Source organism: Lissotriton vulgaris, chromosome 6 (assembly GCF_964263255.1).
Source record: "Lissotriton vulgaris chromosome 6, aLisVul1.2, whole genome shotgun sequence".
NCBI classification, from domain to species: domain Eukaryota; kingdom Metazoa; phylum Chordata; class Amphibia; order Caudata; family Salamandridae; genus Lissotriton; species Lissotriton vulgaris.
The window spans coordinates 1,171,989,875-1,172,008,001 of NC_141694.1; the positions used below are offsets into that span (position 1 = coordinate 1,171,989,875).

The window sequence follows — 18,127 nt, forward strand, 5'->3', positions numbered from 1 at the left end:
TTCAGAATTTCCTTAAGTATATTGACAATTTTGGACAAGTAGAGCAGGATTCCGGTTCCCCCATAACCTCCCTGGTACACTTTTGTTCTGCTTGGGTTCCTTTTATTTATTCTTTCTGAGTGTAGATACCAGTAAAAGGCCATTTTCACAACCGATTTTATTCTTGCAATGCTTCTTGAGATAGTGCAGGTCCTATGGAATAGCCCTGTCCATTGTTTATGCAAAAGTGCTTTGTCAGGTCACGATTCCCACCTCTTTTGGCTGGGGGTTTTATCTAGTTGAGTGGATTGCACAATGATTTTGTAAATGTATGAGATCAGGCGTTTGTCATTCTTGTTTGTGATGTACCATTGCGTGAAGACTGTTAGCTGTCTACTTGCTTGTGACGTGATTGATTTGTGGGTGACCAAATTCCGGATCTGAAAATATCTTAGCTTCTTTGTCTTAGGTAGGTCATGATCTATTTTGAGCTGCCTGAAAGTAATGATCATATCCTGATCGAAAATGCTACTCACACTTATCAGCGTGAGATTCTCTTGTCCTGACATTCTATCCCACATTGCAAGTGTGGCTTTTGTCAAGGGAGATGAGTACAGTTACCTCACTCTGTCTTTTAAGGAACAGAGGGACACTCTAGGTATTTGTCTCCCCTATGCTTTGGTCAATAAAGCACACGTTTTTCACTGATTCTTCTCTGTTCAAGTGCACCATATATGGTAAATGTGCCTGGTACTGTGTGGCAATGCTAGGGATTCCCAGACCTCCTTCCTCTGTATAACTATGATCTGTATTTTTGACCATATAAACAAAGAGATTCTATCAATGTGTACCGTGAATATTTTTGGGTTATATTGTTTTGTGTCTAGTGAAATGCTAGGCTCTCTCCCTAAGAGAGAGCCTAGTATTTCACTAGACACAAAACAATATAACCCAAAAATATTCACGGTACACATTGATAGAATCTCATTGTTTATATGATGCTGCTAGGAGGGTGATTCTATCAGCACCTCTACGCTTCCTCTTTTGTTTTGGCTGTATTTTTTACCATCATGGGTTTTCTTTTGTGCTCATGGTGATTTATTGACATTCTCATAGAGATTCTTCAGGATTGCAGGCCTATGTTGCATCAGGGTTTTGTGGGGATGGTTGTGGGGAACAAGATCTTTGGCAGAGTGGCCATTTTTTTTTATCAGTTTTTATTAGAAACAAAGGCAGCAGTAGAGATAATTACATTGACAATTTAGGCAAGCAAGTACATAAGATTACAAATCGATCTCATCTTTCATCAATTCAGCAGGAGTCCAGGGTATCATAATTCATCAATTGCATTTCAATCCGCATGGAGAGCACTTACATGTCCCCGGGTCAGAAAACTACATACATATTTGTCTATTCCTGATTGCCCACCGCGTGCGCCATCAAATCACATGCTCGCCCCTCGCCCCCCAGGAGCCTCTCCCTCCTTAGTTCTACCGTCCGTCGGAGAGACACATATCTCCCCCCTATACTTATTCCAGTTTCCCCACTTGTGGTCCCATTTACGCGGGGAACCCCTCCCTTTAAACACTGTTTTTTCGGCGATCATAGCATGACCCATGTCCTTTACCCAATCTGTCATCAGCGGTATGGTGTCCACGCCCCACTTCAGGGCAATGTTCCGCTTCGCTATACACTACCCCATTGTGGCCCATGACTGTTCGACCTGCGTGAGGTCTGTTGCATCCCAGATATTGAGGAGACATAATGTGGGCGTCAAGTGGATAGTCTTGTCACATGTCCTAGTCAGCTGTCTGGTAACGTAAGTCCAGTATCATTGTATGTGATGTGAGGGCAGTCCCATAGGATATACAGTAATGTTCCAATCTGGTTACAGTGTCTGAGGCAGAGTGCGTCAGGTCGCCTACCCAGCCTGTGGAGCAGTGTGGCATCAAAATACACTTTGTGAAGAATTTTAAGCTGCACCAGGTGAAGAAGCATCGGGATAGCCACTTCTCGGGGTGAGGACAATGCCTCTCAGAGTGGCCATTTTAATGGCTGCAGACCTTCCCATTCATCTCAGACCCTGGGTATGCCGTGTCTGAAGCTCTTAGTAAATTCAGTGTAGTGGAGTTGTTTAACTTATATGTGAGTTGGTTGCTGAGCTGGCTGACAATTATATTCCCGTATATAGGATGGAATGGGTGCCCAGGAGATAAAGATCTGCCTCTGTATTAACTGCTTTTGGTCTTGAGGAAGACCCCGAAGATGGCTCCAAATTGCTTTGTGTCCATTATCATTTTTCCAAGGAATTAGACTGGGTTAGAGAGGGAGACTAGAATTTCATCAGCATACATTCACCGTTTGGTTAGTACCTTCTACTTTAACTCCTGAGGTTTCCATTTTTTCATCACTCTCTCCACAATGTGCTCCATGTACTGTGTGAATGGTAGAGGCCCAACCCTGTTTTGCGCCCTCTGTATGTGGATAAAGCGCACTCCATTCACCTTAATACTCGCTGTTGAAAGTGTGTAGCCACAAAAGACTCACCTTCAGAATCTGGGACAAAGTTCAAACAACTTAGAGCTTCGTTAGAAAGAGTCCATGTCCACGTCAGTCACACAGAGCAAGGCATTCTTCCCTGCTAGTTCTCTGTTGTCAATAATGTGAAGGATATTTTTTATACTATTGCTGCAGCTCCTATCCTATATAAATTCTGACTGGTCAGTTTGATAAGAACAGGCATTAAGGGATTTAAGACATAATTTAACGTTTGCCAGACATGGTACTCTGCCACAATACTGGTGGAGTACCCTGTTCACAGAACTTACTGTTCCCCCAGACTTTTTAGAGCCAAGCGATCATCATGTGTACACAGTCAAGGTCCCCACGCTGGCTCTGCTTGTGCATGTGTCCGGCGGACTTGCCATATGAAGGGACCGTAAAAACACACATATTCTTACCTTAAAAAAGAAAGGGAGGTTCTACAACGCCAAGCCCCAACCGAGCGGAGAACCTAGAAGAAGAGAAAGGACACCGATTAAAAGGAGAGTAGACAGGGCAGAGACGGGAAAAAAGGTGAAACGGACTTATTACCACTGGAAGGTGGTGGAGAAAAGGACGTCCAGGCCAGTGAAGAAAGAGAGCAGGAGGAAACGGAGTTGAGAGGACTCGGAGAGCTAGACCCCGCAAGGAGTGGGTTGAAAACTCAAGAGGAAGCTGGACTCATCAGAAAGGTCATGATATGATACACTGGCCACCCTGAGAAAACCGGGTAGGGCTCGTACCTGGATGCTGACAACCAGGGAGCAGGAGAGAAGGAGAGAACGGGGAGTAAGAGAAGGACGACTGGACAGAGGACTGGTGGATGCCACCAACGGTAGCGGAAACGTCCACCACAAGAGGGGTGTGGTAGTCTTGGGGCAGTACCCGTGAACCGGAAAAACTTGTTTTGTGTTTATTTTCCTTCTCTCCCACAATATAAACGTTTAAACCTGAACAGAACAAGAAGTGCATATGTGTGTTGCATTACATGTAGACATGGGTGATGGTGATGGGAAATCACCTGGGAAATGTGTAGCTAGTGAACAGAAATACTTAAGCATCCTATAATAACCAAGTGGAATATGAGCCTGTTTGAGTAAAAACGACAAAAATAAGAAATTAATTGTTTGAGAGTATGGGTGAACATCGGTTGAGGGGCTGCTCTGCATAGAAACTCTGGCATGAGAAATCCTTGGAAGAGGTGAAAAGATGTACTGCAGATCAGTCCAGGGCAAGCTTGAATGACCTATATAGAATCAACTTGCCATTCTTCTTTCTCCAATGTGAAATGGGGGCACCTTACCACGTGGAAAAGAAGAGTATAAAGAAGACATTAAGAGGGACCCCACTTCCTCCTTATCCTAACATATATATCAACAAGTGTCTATACTTGGCCTTATGTTCTTTTTGTTGTAGTTTCTAATAAAACCATAATTCGCAAATAAGTATTAGACCAGCCTCCTAAAACTTATTTGCAGCCATCCCTCTACAGGCCATTAATGTAGACACATGTGCCCTGTTTAGAGTGGGTGGACGTTCTGAGGTACTTTTTTTAGCTTTTCGTGACTAGTAAGTAAAGGTTGGTGGTCCTAAGCTGAAAAAAAACTAAAATTACTCTTACACCGTAGGAGAAAACTCTAAGGATGTAAAGGTTAATAATGATTTGTTTTCAAAAACAAACTCCTGCTCTGAGAGTTTATTTTTTTTAAAATAAAGAAGTTTTCTGAGCCGCCACATGAAACATGGCAGTATCTCAACAACCTCTCAATGCCTTTAGAGGAGCTGCTGCAGCGCAATCATGTGCCCTTGTGGTAGGAGTAGGATATATATTTTATTTCCATTTGTTAATTTGTCATGCATTTGAATTGAGCTGAGGCTGGTGGCTCTTTGGACTATTGCATCCACTAGAGAGGCTTGTGTTCGGCTCATTATTACAAGCTCATATTCCAATAAGTCCCTTCATCCTTTCATTTTATAGTGGTTGTCAAAATGAGTATGGCCAAAAATAAACATCGGTTATCAACGAAAAGTAGCAAATGTCTTCCCATTGAGACTGAGTGTCAATCAGATGGACAAGTGTGCTTGGCACATTACTGAGTGCCCCAAGTCCTATTGCCCTTTCATATGATATACTTACTTTTGACTGATCCTGGCCTTTCAAAAGTGGTCCTGACTGTTGAGCGCTAATACTGATTCAATAATGGACATACTCACCTCATTGCAGACCTGAAACTACTGCAGTATTGCCAAAGTTCCTTAGGTCCCCACTCCTGGCATTCTAGCTTGCAGCACTTTGCTTGTGGAACCTATAGTGTTGCATATATCCAATCCATTTCTCTATTTAGTGTGCTGCTATGATTACAAGTAAGATTGGCATTGTATCTCGGACTGCTCTCTTTCATGAACTGATTTGGTTCCTTTTTAGTACATGAAAAATAAACACACTGTGAAGATTCTAAAGCCAGGCCACCAATGGCTTATTGTCCAAAGATCCAGGCCTAAAGAAGTTTCAATACGCTTAAAAGCACATGATCTTTGTAAAATTCTCAAGTGTATATTTCTATGCCTGCTCTGTCTATACTAACAGAGAAGGGTTACCTGCGAGCTACATGAAAACAATTCAGTTGACTCACTAAATCCCCAGATGTTTCTTAAATTAATTTGAGCCACCTTTGATTTTTGCATGGATTATATTGTTTGGCAGTACACTATTATATTTCCACCTAGTATTTTCACCAAAAAGAAGGCTATTTCCCTCCTGGAATACTTTTTGTCTTTTCACTTGATTGGAAAGGTATACAAATTGATTTTTATTACCTGTCTAATTTGTCTTGTATTCTTTTCAAAATTGTTGTAAATTATTGATTATAATTTTCATTTTTTTAGTACAGAAGGATGCTGGTATGTCTTTCAGTGAAATGTTTTCATTTGGTTTCTCTCCCAGGGTATTGCATCTTTGTGTTTCTGACTATTCTATTCTCTATCTTTTTGATAGGTTTGAGAGTGATGCTTCTGTCGGCTGTCAAAGAGCTGAATGGGAAGAAGGGGGCTTCTATCATTGCCATCTTTAAGTATGTAAGTGCCGAGTACAGGTATGATGTGCAGCGGAATCGGCGATATCTCAAAAAGACTTTAGAAAAATTAATCGGAGAACATGTACTGGAACAGGTAAAAGGCCATGGCCTCTCTGGGTCCTTCAAACTTGGAAAAAACTACAAGGAACAAAAGCACATCAAGACAATTAAACAGGTAAAATGAGGACTATATTTATGTGATTACTGTTGCCATTTTGAGAATTTCAGTATCTGTGAGGTTTGGTTCTTTTATTCGGCTGTACTGTGAGGTATTGTATAGATGCCTTGTGAACATGTGCTTCTCCTGACTTCTTTTGGGGGTATTTTAACAATGTTTTTAGGGTTGGAAAATCCTTATCGTTTTAGAACACTTCAATTGTTTGTGTGGCTAGAAACTACTTTGGTTTACAGAATGTATTCACTCTTTCTATTAAACTATCATTACGTGTTTTCCTATGCCAATTTCAAACTTTTTATTCATAGTGTTTCTTCTATGACAGTAGCAGGATAACTGCTCAAGCCAGACTGGGCTTCCTATAACTGCTATACTGCTAAGATTTCCAGTGATCATGATAGTGGTTTATCAGAACTGTTAAGAATTGATGGGGTGCAAGACAAGACCCACCAAGCAGCGTTTGATATTTTTTTGTATGCCTCACCTATAACTCAATTAATTTGACACAGGGGTGTTAGCCTCATCTCTCTTGGTTTCCAAGTAGGAACCTTACGTTTTATTTAATAAGACGACAAGTATGTCTATTGCATCTGATAGTTGCTTTTCCCAGGAATATAGTCTGGGGAGAACCACTGCCTAGATGCCCATGCAACAATACTGCCATTCAAAGCACATTGCACTTTATTGTATTTTTCCCTCTGTATGCTCCTGCTAGGAAGCAATTTATATGCCCTATTTTTTGCTCCTTTGATATGAACTCCCATAAGGTGGCTTTCGAGAGATTGCAAAGGCTGGAGAAAGAGAAAAATGTCCATGGCAGCCGGAAATTTTTGTCCGCCTTTCACTGGGGGCTAGAAACAAATATGGCTCAACGTAACTACCCCACCCCTACCATATTTGTATGTTAGGAACTGATCTAATTTTTTAACTGTTTTAATTTTTTTCCCATCGGTCCTTTTATAGATGTCGTATGTATATATTATTGGTATGCACCCTATGTAGTATCTTTCCTGAAAATAACGGCATTACCCCCAGATGTGTCCTGAACCTTGTAAAGCTGCTCTATTTATTTATAAAATGTTTATTTCATCTGTATTTTTTTGGCCGCATTTGGCCAAATAAAGTTTTGTGACTGACCGGGTCAACATCTGACTCTTCAGAGGGTATTGGCTTACTTATATTGGTTGCACTGAATACTGATAGAAATATCCTTGTATGCATATTCCCCGTTGTACCTAACTCAACTTTGGTAATATCCTTCTGATCTAGACTTTGTAGTGACCCAATATACATTTTTGCCCAGGGGACTCGACACTGAACATTTTGTAGGTGCCAGTTCTTATTTGGTACTTAAAGCTTTGGTGTCCCTCCAACACAATGGCATCTTTTCAATCAAATATATTTTTATCAAACACTCTCCTTTTTTTGAGCAGGAAGGAAAACATCATCAGGCAAAATAGGAATGGACACTGAAAACTTCGGATCACATAAACACTCGTCAAAAATAGGTTGCCCCAGGGTATATCACACAGATGCACACCTGTGCAGTTGCTGGACTTGGAACAAGGAAATATGCACTCAACACATCTCACTTGTTTGAATTTGGATACATGTATGTTCAGGCTTAACATTTTAATCCCTGACATAGGTGACACAACCATATTTTGATGGTAACATAGCACATAGGCTCAGAGGAAGTGATGTCATCCAGTGGCAAAGCTTCTCACTTTGGAATCTGGTCTTAACACCAACCTCATATTCACCTTCATATGTCTACAGCTTGTAAATTTGTGAAATTAAACTGTCATTCAAAGATGTCAATCCCCACTTAAGTGTACTGCCGTGCATTGCCCAGGTGGTGTTGTGCTATATAAATAGTAAATATGGTCTTCCCAGCAGTGTCACACATACGTTTAGGTTGGACATACACATAGCTTCAATTTTCTTTATTTCATCTCTGGGCATTCCCACATAAAGTGCATCCAGTTACCTTAGGCCTCCAGACCTGTGTTCTCTGAGCTCAAAATTTGAATTTAAAACTTGTCATTCAAGAGTATAGTGTAGCTAATACAACAAATGCTAATTTATTGTAGAAAAGTTGGAGCTAACCTCAAAATGGCTCCCGTCATTAAACAGCACACAAAGAAACTTCTTGATTTGAAACAAATGATAGAAAATTAATTTATACTCTTTAATGATCCACCATAATATTTCACATGACAGTATAAAATTATGATTTGTATATAGTCATAACTGCAGCGCTGTCGGTAAAGAATCATTCTAATATAACAATAAAGTAACATCATGGTTTACCTCTAGTAAGCCTTATTGAAATAAACCTATAAAACAAATTAAGTCAAGCATGTGAAGCATCATTTAGTGTAATGGATTATCTGGCAAATGAAGGGGCTAAGCATATTACTTAATAGAACTTTAAGGCAGGTCAAGCATTGGAGGGGGGGGGGACTTCTCTTTGCCTGTGTACCTTGTTTTCCCAGGGGTATGTGTGTGCTAATTCAGAAGCGTTATAAATCTTCCTGAATGGTTGTGGACAAGTAAATGTTTTCATTCTTTGCTCTTGTCACCATTAGGTTATTGGTGGTCTATAGCCTGAAATGCATGGTGCCATGTTGTTATCTTTAAAATTACTGGAGAGGGCAATATGCGTTTCCTCCCATTGATGGAGACTATTAAAAGTTTTCCCAGCCACTTTTATCTTCCCTGTGTAGAGCAGTACTTTCTGCATGGCCCAGTTTAGTGGAATCTTTAGCTATCTGGCATGGGGTGGAAAGGCAGAAGCTTTGTTTGACATAGTTATGAGTCATGATTAGAGCGATATCCAAGAACATTGCCTTCGCTCTGCACTGTTATGAGTGCTTAAAGAGCCCCAAAAGCATCTTTCAATGTTGCATATATCCTTGCAACACGTTATTACAGCTAGAGTTTCTGTGACCTCTTGCCGGAATACCCTGATTCCTCGACAACCCCACATCATGTGTAGGAACAGTGTCTGTGCAGCCCAGCATCGTAGGCACAGATTAGATATCAATAAACAAAAAAAGAGTGTCTTAAGGAGTAGGCTTGACCACAGTAGGGAGCAAGAAATTTAAGAAACGGAAACAACCTCACTGGGATGTTAAGGAAAGCCCTCACTCACCACCTAGTGATGACATGCTTCATCATCGGGTATTAAAATAGTCAGTAGTGTATCAGAAGGTAATTATTTATTCTATGATCACTAAAGACATTATTAAAATTTTTATGTGTATGGAAGCAGTCCACTTTTAGCTGAGTGGTAGATTCCTATGTATTAGTCGACATGTTTCTTGCCATAGAAACGGTGTGATTTTACCCGGCAATTCATCAGGACTGTAAGTGTTCTATACCCTGGCGGTATGGACGCGCTAAGGCCCACCCTTACCTAGGGTCGTGTAAGTGAAAATAAACAAAAAAGTGAAAAAAGTGCAAAAAATTAGGAAGAATAACTGTCTTCCTAATAACTCCTGGTTTAGGAGGCTTCAACTTTGCGGTTTCTGCACTTTGTAGGTATTAAAATAAAACACCATGGGTCTCAGGAGGGGGGTGGAAGCGTATTCGGCACACCGCCCTTGACGCTCGGCACCCTCAGTCTACCTGCATCGCCCTCGAACCGGACCCTGAAGATGTGCCAGGGTATATTTTTCTAAGTTTGCTTTGTTCAGATACCCCTTGCACAAAGATTGAATTGTATATATTTGAATCTGGCATTACGAGGCACTTTCTAATGGGTAGGTGGGGCCTGCGTCATTCAGTATATTTGAATCCTCTTCCAACCTCACTTTCCCATTTCTCACAAAGGTGATTTAGTGATTACACAGAGAGTTCCATTAAGGCACGATACAGTCAACTGATTAATTTCCTACCTTCCCCATCGTGGGAAGTATTTGTATTAGTGTGTTTGCTTGACGTTCACTGTCAGTTATATTTGAAGTATTGCATACCGCCCTAGTCAGACCTCTATGATAAGGAATTGCCCCCTGTGGAGTCCCTTACCAAATGCAAGCATTTGAAACGGGGCGAGGGAACCGTAACTGAATAAGTCCTATACATTTTAGATCCCACTTCATCAATTCACTCTGTGAAAAATCCTGACTGCTTGGGAATGTCCTCCAAGGGGATTAGTGGGGCACATGGAATAACCTGTTGCCTGAACTTCAGACCTTTTTTGGGGCATGACCTGGCTATATGTACAATTATAGTAAGTCCTTTAGTGTGAGGGACCAGAAGATGAAAGATGCTATTCAGAAGCCCCTCCTGTGTCTGCGGTACCTTTAAGCTGGTTTCTAGCAAGTGTCGCTTAGCAAGCCATTAAACCATCTACTGCAGTTGGGTAGCTATATATTAAAGCCTAAAATTAGCGACCCCAATCGGACTTGCTCTGTTGAGAGTTTCATCTTTGTCAACACAACCCTGTCTTTCGGAATACCAAATAAGATTGCCCAGCAACATATCTAGTTCTTTAAAGATCTTTCCGGGGAGTAGCTGCAGATGTATTACCAAAGTAATATAGAAGCTATTGAAGCATTATCATTTTATATATTCTATTCTTCACGTCTATGGAAAGGGTAGCATCTTCTTGAATGTTAGGTGAGCTTTTAGGTCCCCCGTGGTTCTTGTCAGGTTACGTCATCATCATATTAAATGTATTTCGATCACAACAGATCATAAAAGTACACATAAAAACATGCAGTTAAAACAACAAACATTCTAGATAAAAAGCCATACAGATCAGACTATCAAATATGTAAACATTATGCAAATTGAGTCACAGTAATCATATGCAAAACATGCCAATAGTCCCTAGTTCTGCTGTACATAAAGGCCAGTGCAAATTAGTAATAAGATGCACATTTAATATATGATCGCAAACTACTAATCCTCTAAGATCCTAAAAACATGTGGAAAAGGGTAATGCTTAAAACATCTGTATTTTTTTTTAACACTTTATTGATGACCGCAATATAACATATGCATAGAATAAGAGGGATTCACTCGATAGTTTTTTTCGTTCTTTTCACTTAGTACGTCAATTACAATATATATGCCACACAGAAGTTCTGTTTTCATTGTTCTATATGCTATAAAAAAAGAAAAAAGGAACAAGGGTTGTATGCCATGATGATAATGCTACCAAGCAAACAGTGTAAACGTTATACCATTAGCGTCATTACAAAGTTGTGTATATTAACATTCAACTGGTAAGAACTTATGCAAACTCATTATACCCCCCACCCCCAACCCTCCCTACCCCACTCCTGGTCATTCTTACTTCAACTTACACGGTAATCAAAGGTGGTCTATGTACATTATTCTCCTAGGGAATGTAATTTTCATGGCAAGAACATAGTTTCTTGGGTCTCAGGGCCTGATTCCGAAAGGTCACAAGGCGCTCTTGTGTGTTACTGGGTCGGGGAAGCTTATGTAGGGGATAGGTCAAGTGTTTCCAGTTCAATTATCATAGCCTCCGACTCCAGTGAGATGGGTTGCTTCCTCAGCCCTCGCTCTTCTTCTCTGCGAAGAGCTACACCCTCCGCCCTTCCCCATTGAAGCATGTCAATTTGCCAAACAGTGACCGCCGGGCATCTGGGGTACTTCCACCTCATAGTGAGAACTCTGATCGCTTAGATGAGTGCTAGGCCCAAGAACTTTAACCGCACCCTTTGCACCCCATAGCGCCTACGAAGGATTACCAGGCAGCTCAGGGCCTCATCGGGGACCGGAAGTTGCGTTACTACAGTCAATGAGTGGCAAACTCTCCCCCAGTAACCCTGTATGCTGGGGCAAGACCACAGCATATGGATAAAGTCCGCCTCGTCTCCTCAACAGTGGGGGGAGTCCGGTAACATGCAATGTATCTTTTTTGGGGTGAGGTATGACCTATGAAGGATCATCATGTGAATAAATTTGAGTTTCGCATTACGCTATACTTTTTTGGGGTGCTCCAGCATACTCTTCCATGCTTTATCCGGGATCTCAAATCTAGAGTCGTCCCCCCAGTGTGCCCTAAGGGAGGTAAGTGCAATTCCTGCATGTGCCCGGACTCCAGTGTATAGCCAGCGTACTAAATGCCCCCGGGACACATATAGTATAAGAGGTGTACCAAATTATGTTGTGGGGGTTCATTCCTCTGTGGGGCCCATGCGGTTCTTATGTAATGAGTCACAGTAGCATGTAAGAGATATAAGCGTGGTTGCGCTCCTGTGGCCTGCAAGGAGGAGTCTTGATCCAGCATGTGGCATCCCCAAAGAACGCTCCCACTACTTCAACCCCATTGTCTGTCCAGTCCCGTATTCTGGTCTTCGTGAGTCTTCCCTGCGGTGTCGGGATACCTAGGATGGGAATGTTCGCGGCGTATGGGATCACCGTAGATGTATATGATGGGGCCTTTCTCCAGCATAGTAGAGCAATCTTCAGTAGGGGAGGACAGTCTGGGGGAATCCTAGCCCTCAGCAACAGCAAGGAATGCAGCTCACCACGATCTAGCCTCTGCAGTGTGACCCAATCTCCTGCAAATTCCTCCCCGCGGTTCAGTATGAGAGCCACTGGAGCTGGCTTGCGTAGTAGTAGCCTCGGAAGTCAGGGACTCCCAGGCCGCCATTTTGTGTTTCCAGTTGGAGCTTCCAAAGACTTATTTGTCTGCGGCGGGCACACCAGATGATACTCACCAGTATAGTGTTCAATGTGTTAAAAATGGACTGCGGGAGGTTCACGGGCAGATGCACAAAGTAGTATAATAGGCGAGGCAGCATCACCATTTTTGAGATAGCGATCCGTCCCATCACCGACAAAGGTAGAGAGGACCGGAACCCTACACTAGCAGAGAGCCCCGTTATTGCTCGTAGTATATTACCCTCAATTTGACCCTCCTGTGTTCTGTAGACCTGGATACCTAGGTACTTAAAGGTGGTAGGAGTTACCGGTAGGGTATAGGTGCTGAACTGCAGGCGGGTTAGGTGTGGTACCTCTTGGAAGAAATAGCTCGTCGATTTCTCAGGGTTTATTGCCAGGCCCGACAGGCGCTCAAAGGTGACAAATATATTAGGGAGAGTGGCATTATCAGTGGTCAGGCCTCGTAAGTATGGGAGTATGTCATCTGCATAGATGGATATTAGATGGTATACTCCATCGATAGGAATGCCAAGCCGGTCCCCGGAAACCCGAAGGGCTAGAGCCAAGGGCTCTAGTGCAAGGACAAACAACAGGGGGGATAGAGGGCATTCCTGCCTCGTGCCTCTGTAGATATTATATTGGTCTGAAATGTAGCGACCCGTGCGAGCCCTGGCTGTGGGGGACATATATAATAAGCGGACCCATTTAAGGTATGTGTCCGGGAATTCAAACCGCTTAGAGTCGCGAACATGATGTCCCAGGAGAGGGAGTCAAATGCCTGTTTAAGGTCCAGTGCCATACACCCTGCGTATTTGTAAGCTTGTGGGGTGGCCTTCATTACATAATGTAGCCGTCTTGTGTTCAGAGAGGTGCTGCGGTTTGGTAGGAAACTGCGTTGGTCCCTGTGGATAAGCGTAGTAAGGTATGGTTGTATGCGATTAGCAAGGGCCTTGCTTAGAATTTTATATTCAGTAGATAACATAGAGGAGTCTGTAGTTAGATATCTCTAAGTCGTCTCGCCCTGGTTTGGGTATGGATGTGACCAATGCTTGCATGGTGGAATCTGGCAGGCGGCCAATCTCAAAAGCAGTCTTGAATACGGCCTCCAGCGGGGGTACCAAAAATTCAGAGTAGTTCTGGTAAAGTTCTACAGGGAGTCAATCCATCCCAGGCGTCTTATTACGGTTTAGACTCTTGTTTGCAGCGTGGATTTCTTGTTGAGTTGTAGGATCATCTATATCTTTCTGCCCAGCATCAGATAGCACTGGGAAGGGGAGGTCTTGTAAAAACTCGGTGATTGAGGAGCTTTCTACTGGAGCAGGGGGTGCATAGAGTGCTTCATGGTGATCCTGAAAGGCTGCATTTATTTCTTCTTGTGTGTTAGTGAGTGAGTGAGTTATGGTATTTTTAAAGCGCACTAATGCCTAGGCGTCTTGGCGCTGTGCAAGGGAACAGGCTAAGTGGGATGACCACGATCCTATCTAGTAAAAAGCCACGTTTTGATTTCCCTCCTGAACTGCAAGTGGTTGGAGATCTGCCTGAGCTGTTGAGGTAAAACGTTCCAAAGCCTTGAAGCCAGATGGGTGAAACTCTTCCCTCCCCACCGTTGTCTATTGATCTTAGACACCAAAGCCAGCCCGTGGGCGGCAGACCTTAACGGGCGGGTTGGCGTGTACCTGGAAAATAGATGTTGAAGATCGAGGGTCCCCATTCCCGCCAGTGCTTTGTGAACTAGGCACAGCGCCTTAAAGTCAATACGCCTCTGGACTGGGAGCCAGTGCAGCTTACTGATGGCCTGTGAGGTGGAGTGGTATTTAGGCAGACCAAGTAGTAATCTGGCAGACACGTTCTGAATAGACTGCAGTTTGGCCAATTGTGCACAACCCGCATTTCCGTAGTCTATTCTAGAAAAGACAGTGGCCGTTATGACAGTTTTTTTTAGATGGTAAGGAATGAACGGCCAGATCTTTCTCAGCCCCTTAAGCACAAAGAAGCATGCAGACACTACATGGTTTACCTGTGGCTTCCAAGCCAGATCCTTATAAAAAATGAACCCACGGTTCCTTGCTTTTACCACTGGAACCGGACAAGCTCCAGCAGACGAAGGCCACCAGGTATGGTTCCAGAGGGATGCTTTCTGTCCAAACTCGAGAACTTCAGTCTTTTCGGTGTTCAGTTTCAGAAAGTTCGATTTCATCCATTGCATAACTGACGACATACAGTAGGCGAAATCAGCTGACTTCGAGTCTGCAAGATGGGGCATAGAGACAATCAGCTGAGTGTCATCAGCGTATGACACCAATTTAAAACCCATGTTCTTTATTATTTTAGCCAAAGGGGAGACATAGATATTAAACAGGGTAGGCGATAACGCCGAACCCTGAGGAACTCCTCCAGGAAGGGTAAAATTATCTGACTGATGGCCATTTCATGAGATGGCTTGTTCCCTATCTAACAGAAAGGAGGAGAGGAGATCTAATGCTAGGCCCCTGACACCGATATACTGCAACCGTTGGATAAGTACCTCATGGTTTACGGTGTCAAAGGCCGCCGTAAGATCCAGTAGAATCAGCGTGACCCTACCTCCCTCATCCATCCCCTTCCGGATTTCCTCGGCTGCCATCAACAGGGCAGTTTCAGTTGAATGATTAGCCCGGAAGCTGTGCTGAGTGCTGTCTTCAGTGTGGGCTATATGTCCTGCTAGGGTGCGGATTCTAGTTATGATTGGCGGGTCTGGTCTGTCTCTAACAATGCGGGCAAGTAGTGCACCTAATCTATCCGCTTCGGTGTGTTTTCGTTGGAGAAATGCCCTGTAGTCTATTGTCCACAGTGTCTCTAGCGTTTCCGCATGCTCTTTGGGCGGATTGCAATGCCTCCGTTTCGTCAGGGTCTGACACTGCCTCCCTCTCCTGTGCGTCTAACCTGTGTTTAATGTCCTGCAGCCTTTGGTTTGTCTCTTGTCTAACCCCCACTAACTGTCCAATCGTCGCCCCTCTCACCACCACTTTTAGAGCATCCCACTCAATCAAATTAGAGAAAGCTGCGTTCCAGTTTTCAGCCAATTAATTGGTAATAGTGTTAGACAGAGTTGTGCGGAATGGGGCGTCTTCAAGTAGGTGTGGGTGCAACTTCCATGTGGGGACTGGGGTAGGCACCATACCCCAACGGAGTGTCAGCTCCAGGGGCTATGATCAGAGAAGGTCTTTGCTAGATATGTGGAGTGTTTGGCCTTCGCTATGATGGATCTCGAACAGAGAAACCTGTCAATTCTGGTGTGGAGGCTGTGTACCGGAGCGTATAAGGAATATTCCTTGTGGTTTGGGTAAAGGCTTCGCCACGCGTCAGCAAGTGTCCACCCGCTTGCCCATGTCGTGAATTGCTCCACTAGTTTGCTAGCGTTTGTACCATGTAGGGGGGTGTGACCTGTCTAGCTCAGTGTCCAGTACCGCATTCCAATCCCCACCCAGTACCCAGGGGATCCCGTCCCAGTCTGCTAAGACTGCACCCCACTTACCCAAGAAATGGTCCTGGTTGAAGTTAGGGGCATAAAAGCTGCCGAAGACCACCAGGGAGCCATCAAGGGTGCCTTTCACCAGGATGAATCGGTCCTGGTCATCTACCCGGTGCTCCAGTTAAAGAAAGGGGACCCCGTGGCGTATCCAAATAGTCACTCGCCTAGCGAATGCCAAAAACAGATGCATACTGGTAAGTAGCATATTCCTTTTTCCGCATTTTTTGTGTTTCAGATTCGGTTAGGTGAGACTCCTGAAGGAATGCCACCTGTGTCTTGCGTCTAAGGAGGAATGCATGAATACGGTGCCTTTTCTGGATCGCACCTAATCCCCGTAAATTCTATGTAACTAAGTTGTACGACCCTGTTGTGTTAGTGTTCCCTGCCATGTATCAAAGGATACTGTGGAGCTCCCATACCGGTGGAGCCAGTAGAGCAGACCTGACCAGGAGACCCCTTTCCCCATAACCTTAACAAAACTTGGCACAGTGCCTAAACTGCACTGTTTCCAACATTGGAGTTCAAATAGTATGGAACAAATAAAGGTGCATACGCTAGCAGGGAGGTAGCTAACCCCACACCTGATCATGGTCGTAGGAGGGTCTGCAACCCAGCGGCTCTACGGTACCCTACCCCCGGGGGGGAAGTGTGTGTAGATGTGGTGGGTACAGTGTTATTAGCATAATCAATCATAATGGGGAGTGTTGCGGAGCCCCTCCTCAGATAGCGCATATCCCAGATGTATCAGAGTGCAACAGTTGTATCAATAAGACATAAGGCTGTAGCCCCACCCACCCCCAGACTCAACCTCGGAGTTCATCAGCATACATATAAAGCATTACAAGTGAAAGGATATGATAGTCTCTCAGGCGCAGAACTCACGCCAGTGGCAAGGGCAAGTACCACAGCGTCCGACTCAGGTATTGTTGACTCGTCCTCTGTATTCAGTTGTCGATCATATCATCGGCTGCCCTCTGTGTGATCGTGGGTGAGAGAATTGCACTGTGCTCGGAATCCGAGTGAATAGTACTGTCCTCTGAGTCAGTAGAGATTTTGTGCGATTCTTCATGGAAGGCACCAGCAACCGCAATCGCTCCCTCCTGGTCTCGTCGCTATTGTTCTCGCGATGGGCCAACGCCTCCTTTACTCCGGTTGGGGTTCTGAGTTCGGCGAGAGGTCCTTTTCGGGAGTGCATCTGAATCCTGCGAGTAGATATCAGGGTTGCTGATTTGGCTAGAACCAATGCACATCACTTCCATCCATTCTTCAACGTCTGTTGGGCTTTACAAAAAAGTGGGTTTTCTTGTCATGTATAATCTTCAGCCGGGCAAGATATAAAAGTATGTATTTGAGTTGCGCTTTCTGTAGTTTTTTTCTTCACAGCCTGGTAGGATGATCTCTGTCTCTGTACCAACACTGTGTAGTCGGGATATAAGGATATACAGTGTTTTTCATATGGATTAGTGCCTTTTCTCTAGCTTTCTGCAGTAGGATGTCGCGGTTTCTATAATTGAGGATTTTCAAGATCAGAGGGCGGGCGGTGCGTCGGCCTGGGCTGTCCTGTCGGAATTCAATGGACCTGTTCCACACAGAAGTAAGGCGATTGGCATTCGTATGTGGCTTAGTGTTCCTCTGGCATGGAACATTGATCACTCAAAGGACCATCGGGTTGACGATCAGCTCTTAATTAGATTCACCGGAGTGAAGAAGGGCAAAGCCGTGCAGAAGCAGGCCATCTCCAAATGGATTGTACTTTGAAAGATCTGCTATGCACTGGAAGAAGCAACCCACTGAGGGCTCGCAGGCTCACTCTTTCCTGCAAACTGCACGCTTTGCCTAAAATATACAATTAGATACCGCACACTGGTCTAACATTGTTTTTTTTTACCTAACTCTACTTTTTGGGGGGGAAACAAGTCTTGAAGGAAACTGATGTCAGTGCACTGGGATGGCGCATAATTAGGCACTGCAATGTCCCTTCCGATTTAGACGACAACGCTGCAGAGCCGAACAACGGCTTCTACTGGCTCGCAAAGGTACTACTCAAGATTTTCCAGATCCAGTCTGTCACCTGGGGAATATTCTTAAGTGAGGAGTCTTCGGTTAGATAGAGTTACCAAAGGTAAGTAACTTATCCTTCTGGTAACCCACACAATGAGATTGAAGGGTATATACTATACTTTCATAGCAATTCATTTC

The 18,127-nt window shown here is 43.8% G+C and overlaps 1 protein-coding gene across 1 annotated transcript in view; it reads left to right on the forward strand.

The window, feature by feature from the left end:
* SHPRH (SNF2 histone linker PHD RING helicase) overlaps positions 1–18,127 on the forward strand; it is a 759,436-nt gene that overhangs the window by 272,599 nt on the left and 468,710 nt on the right. Inside the window, exon 8 of the mRNA XM_086927277.1 lies at positions 5,516–5,769. Coding sequence (XP_086783403.1) covers positions 5,516–5,769 — 254 coding nt within the window. The remainder of the gene's footprint in view (positions 1–5,515; positions 5,770–18,127) is intronic.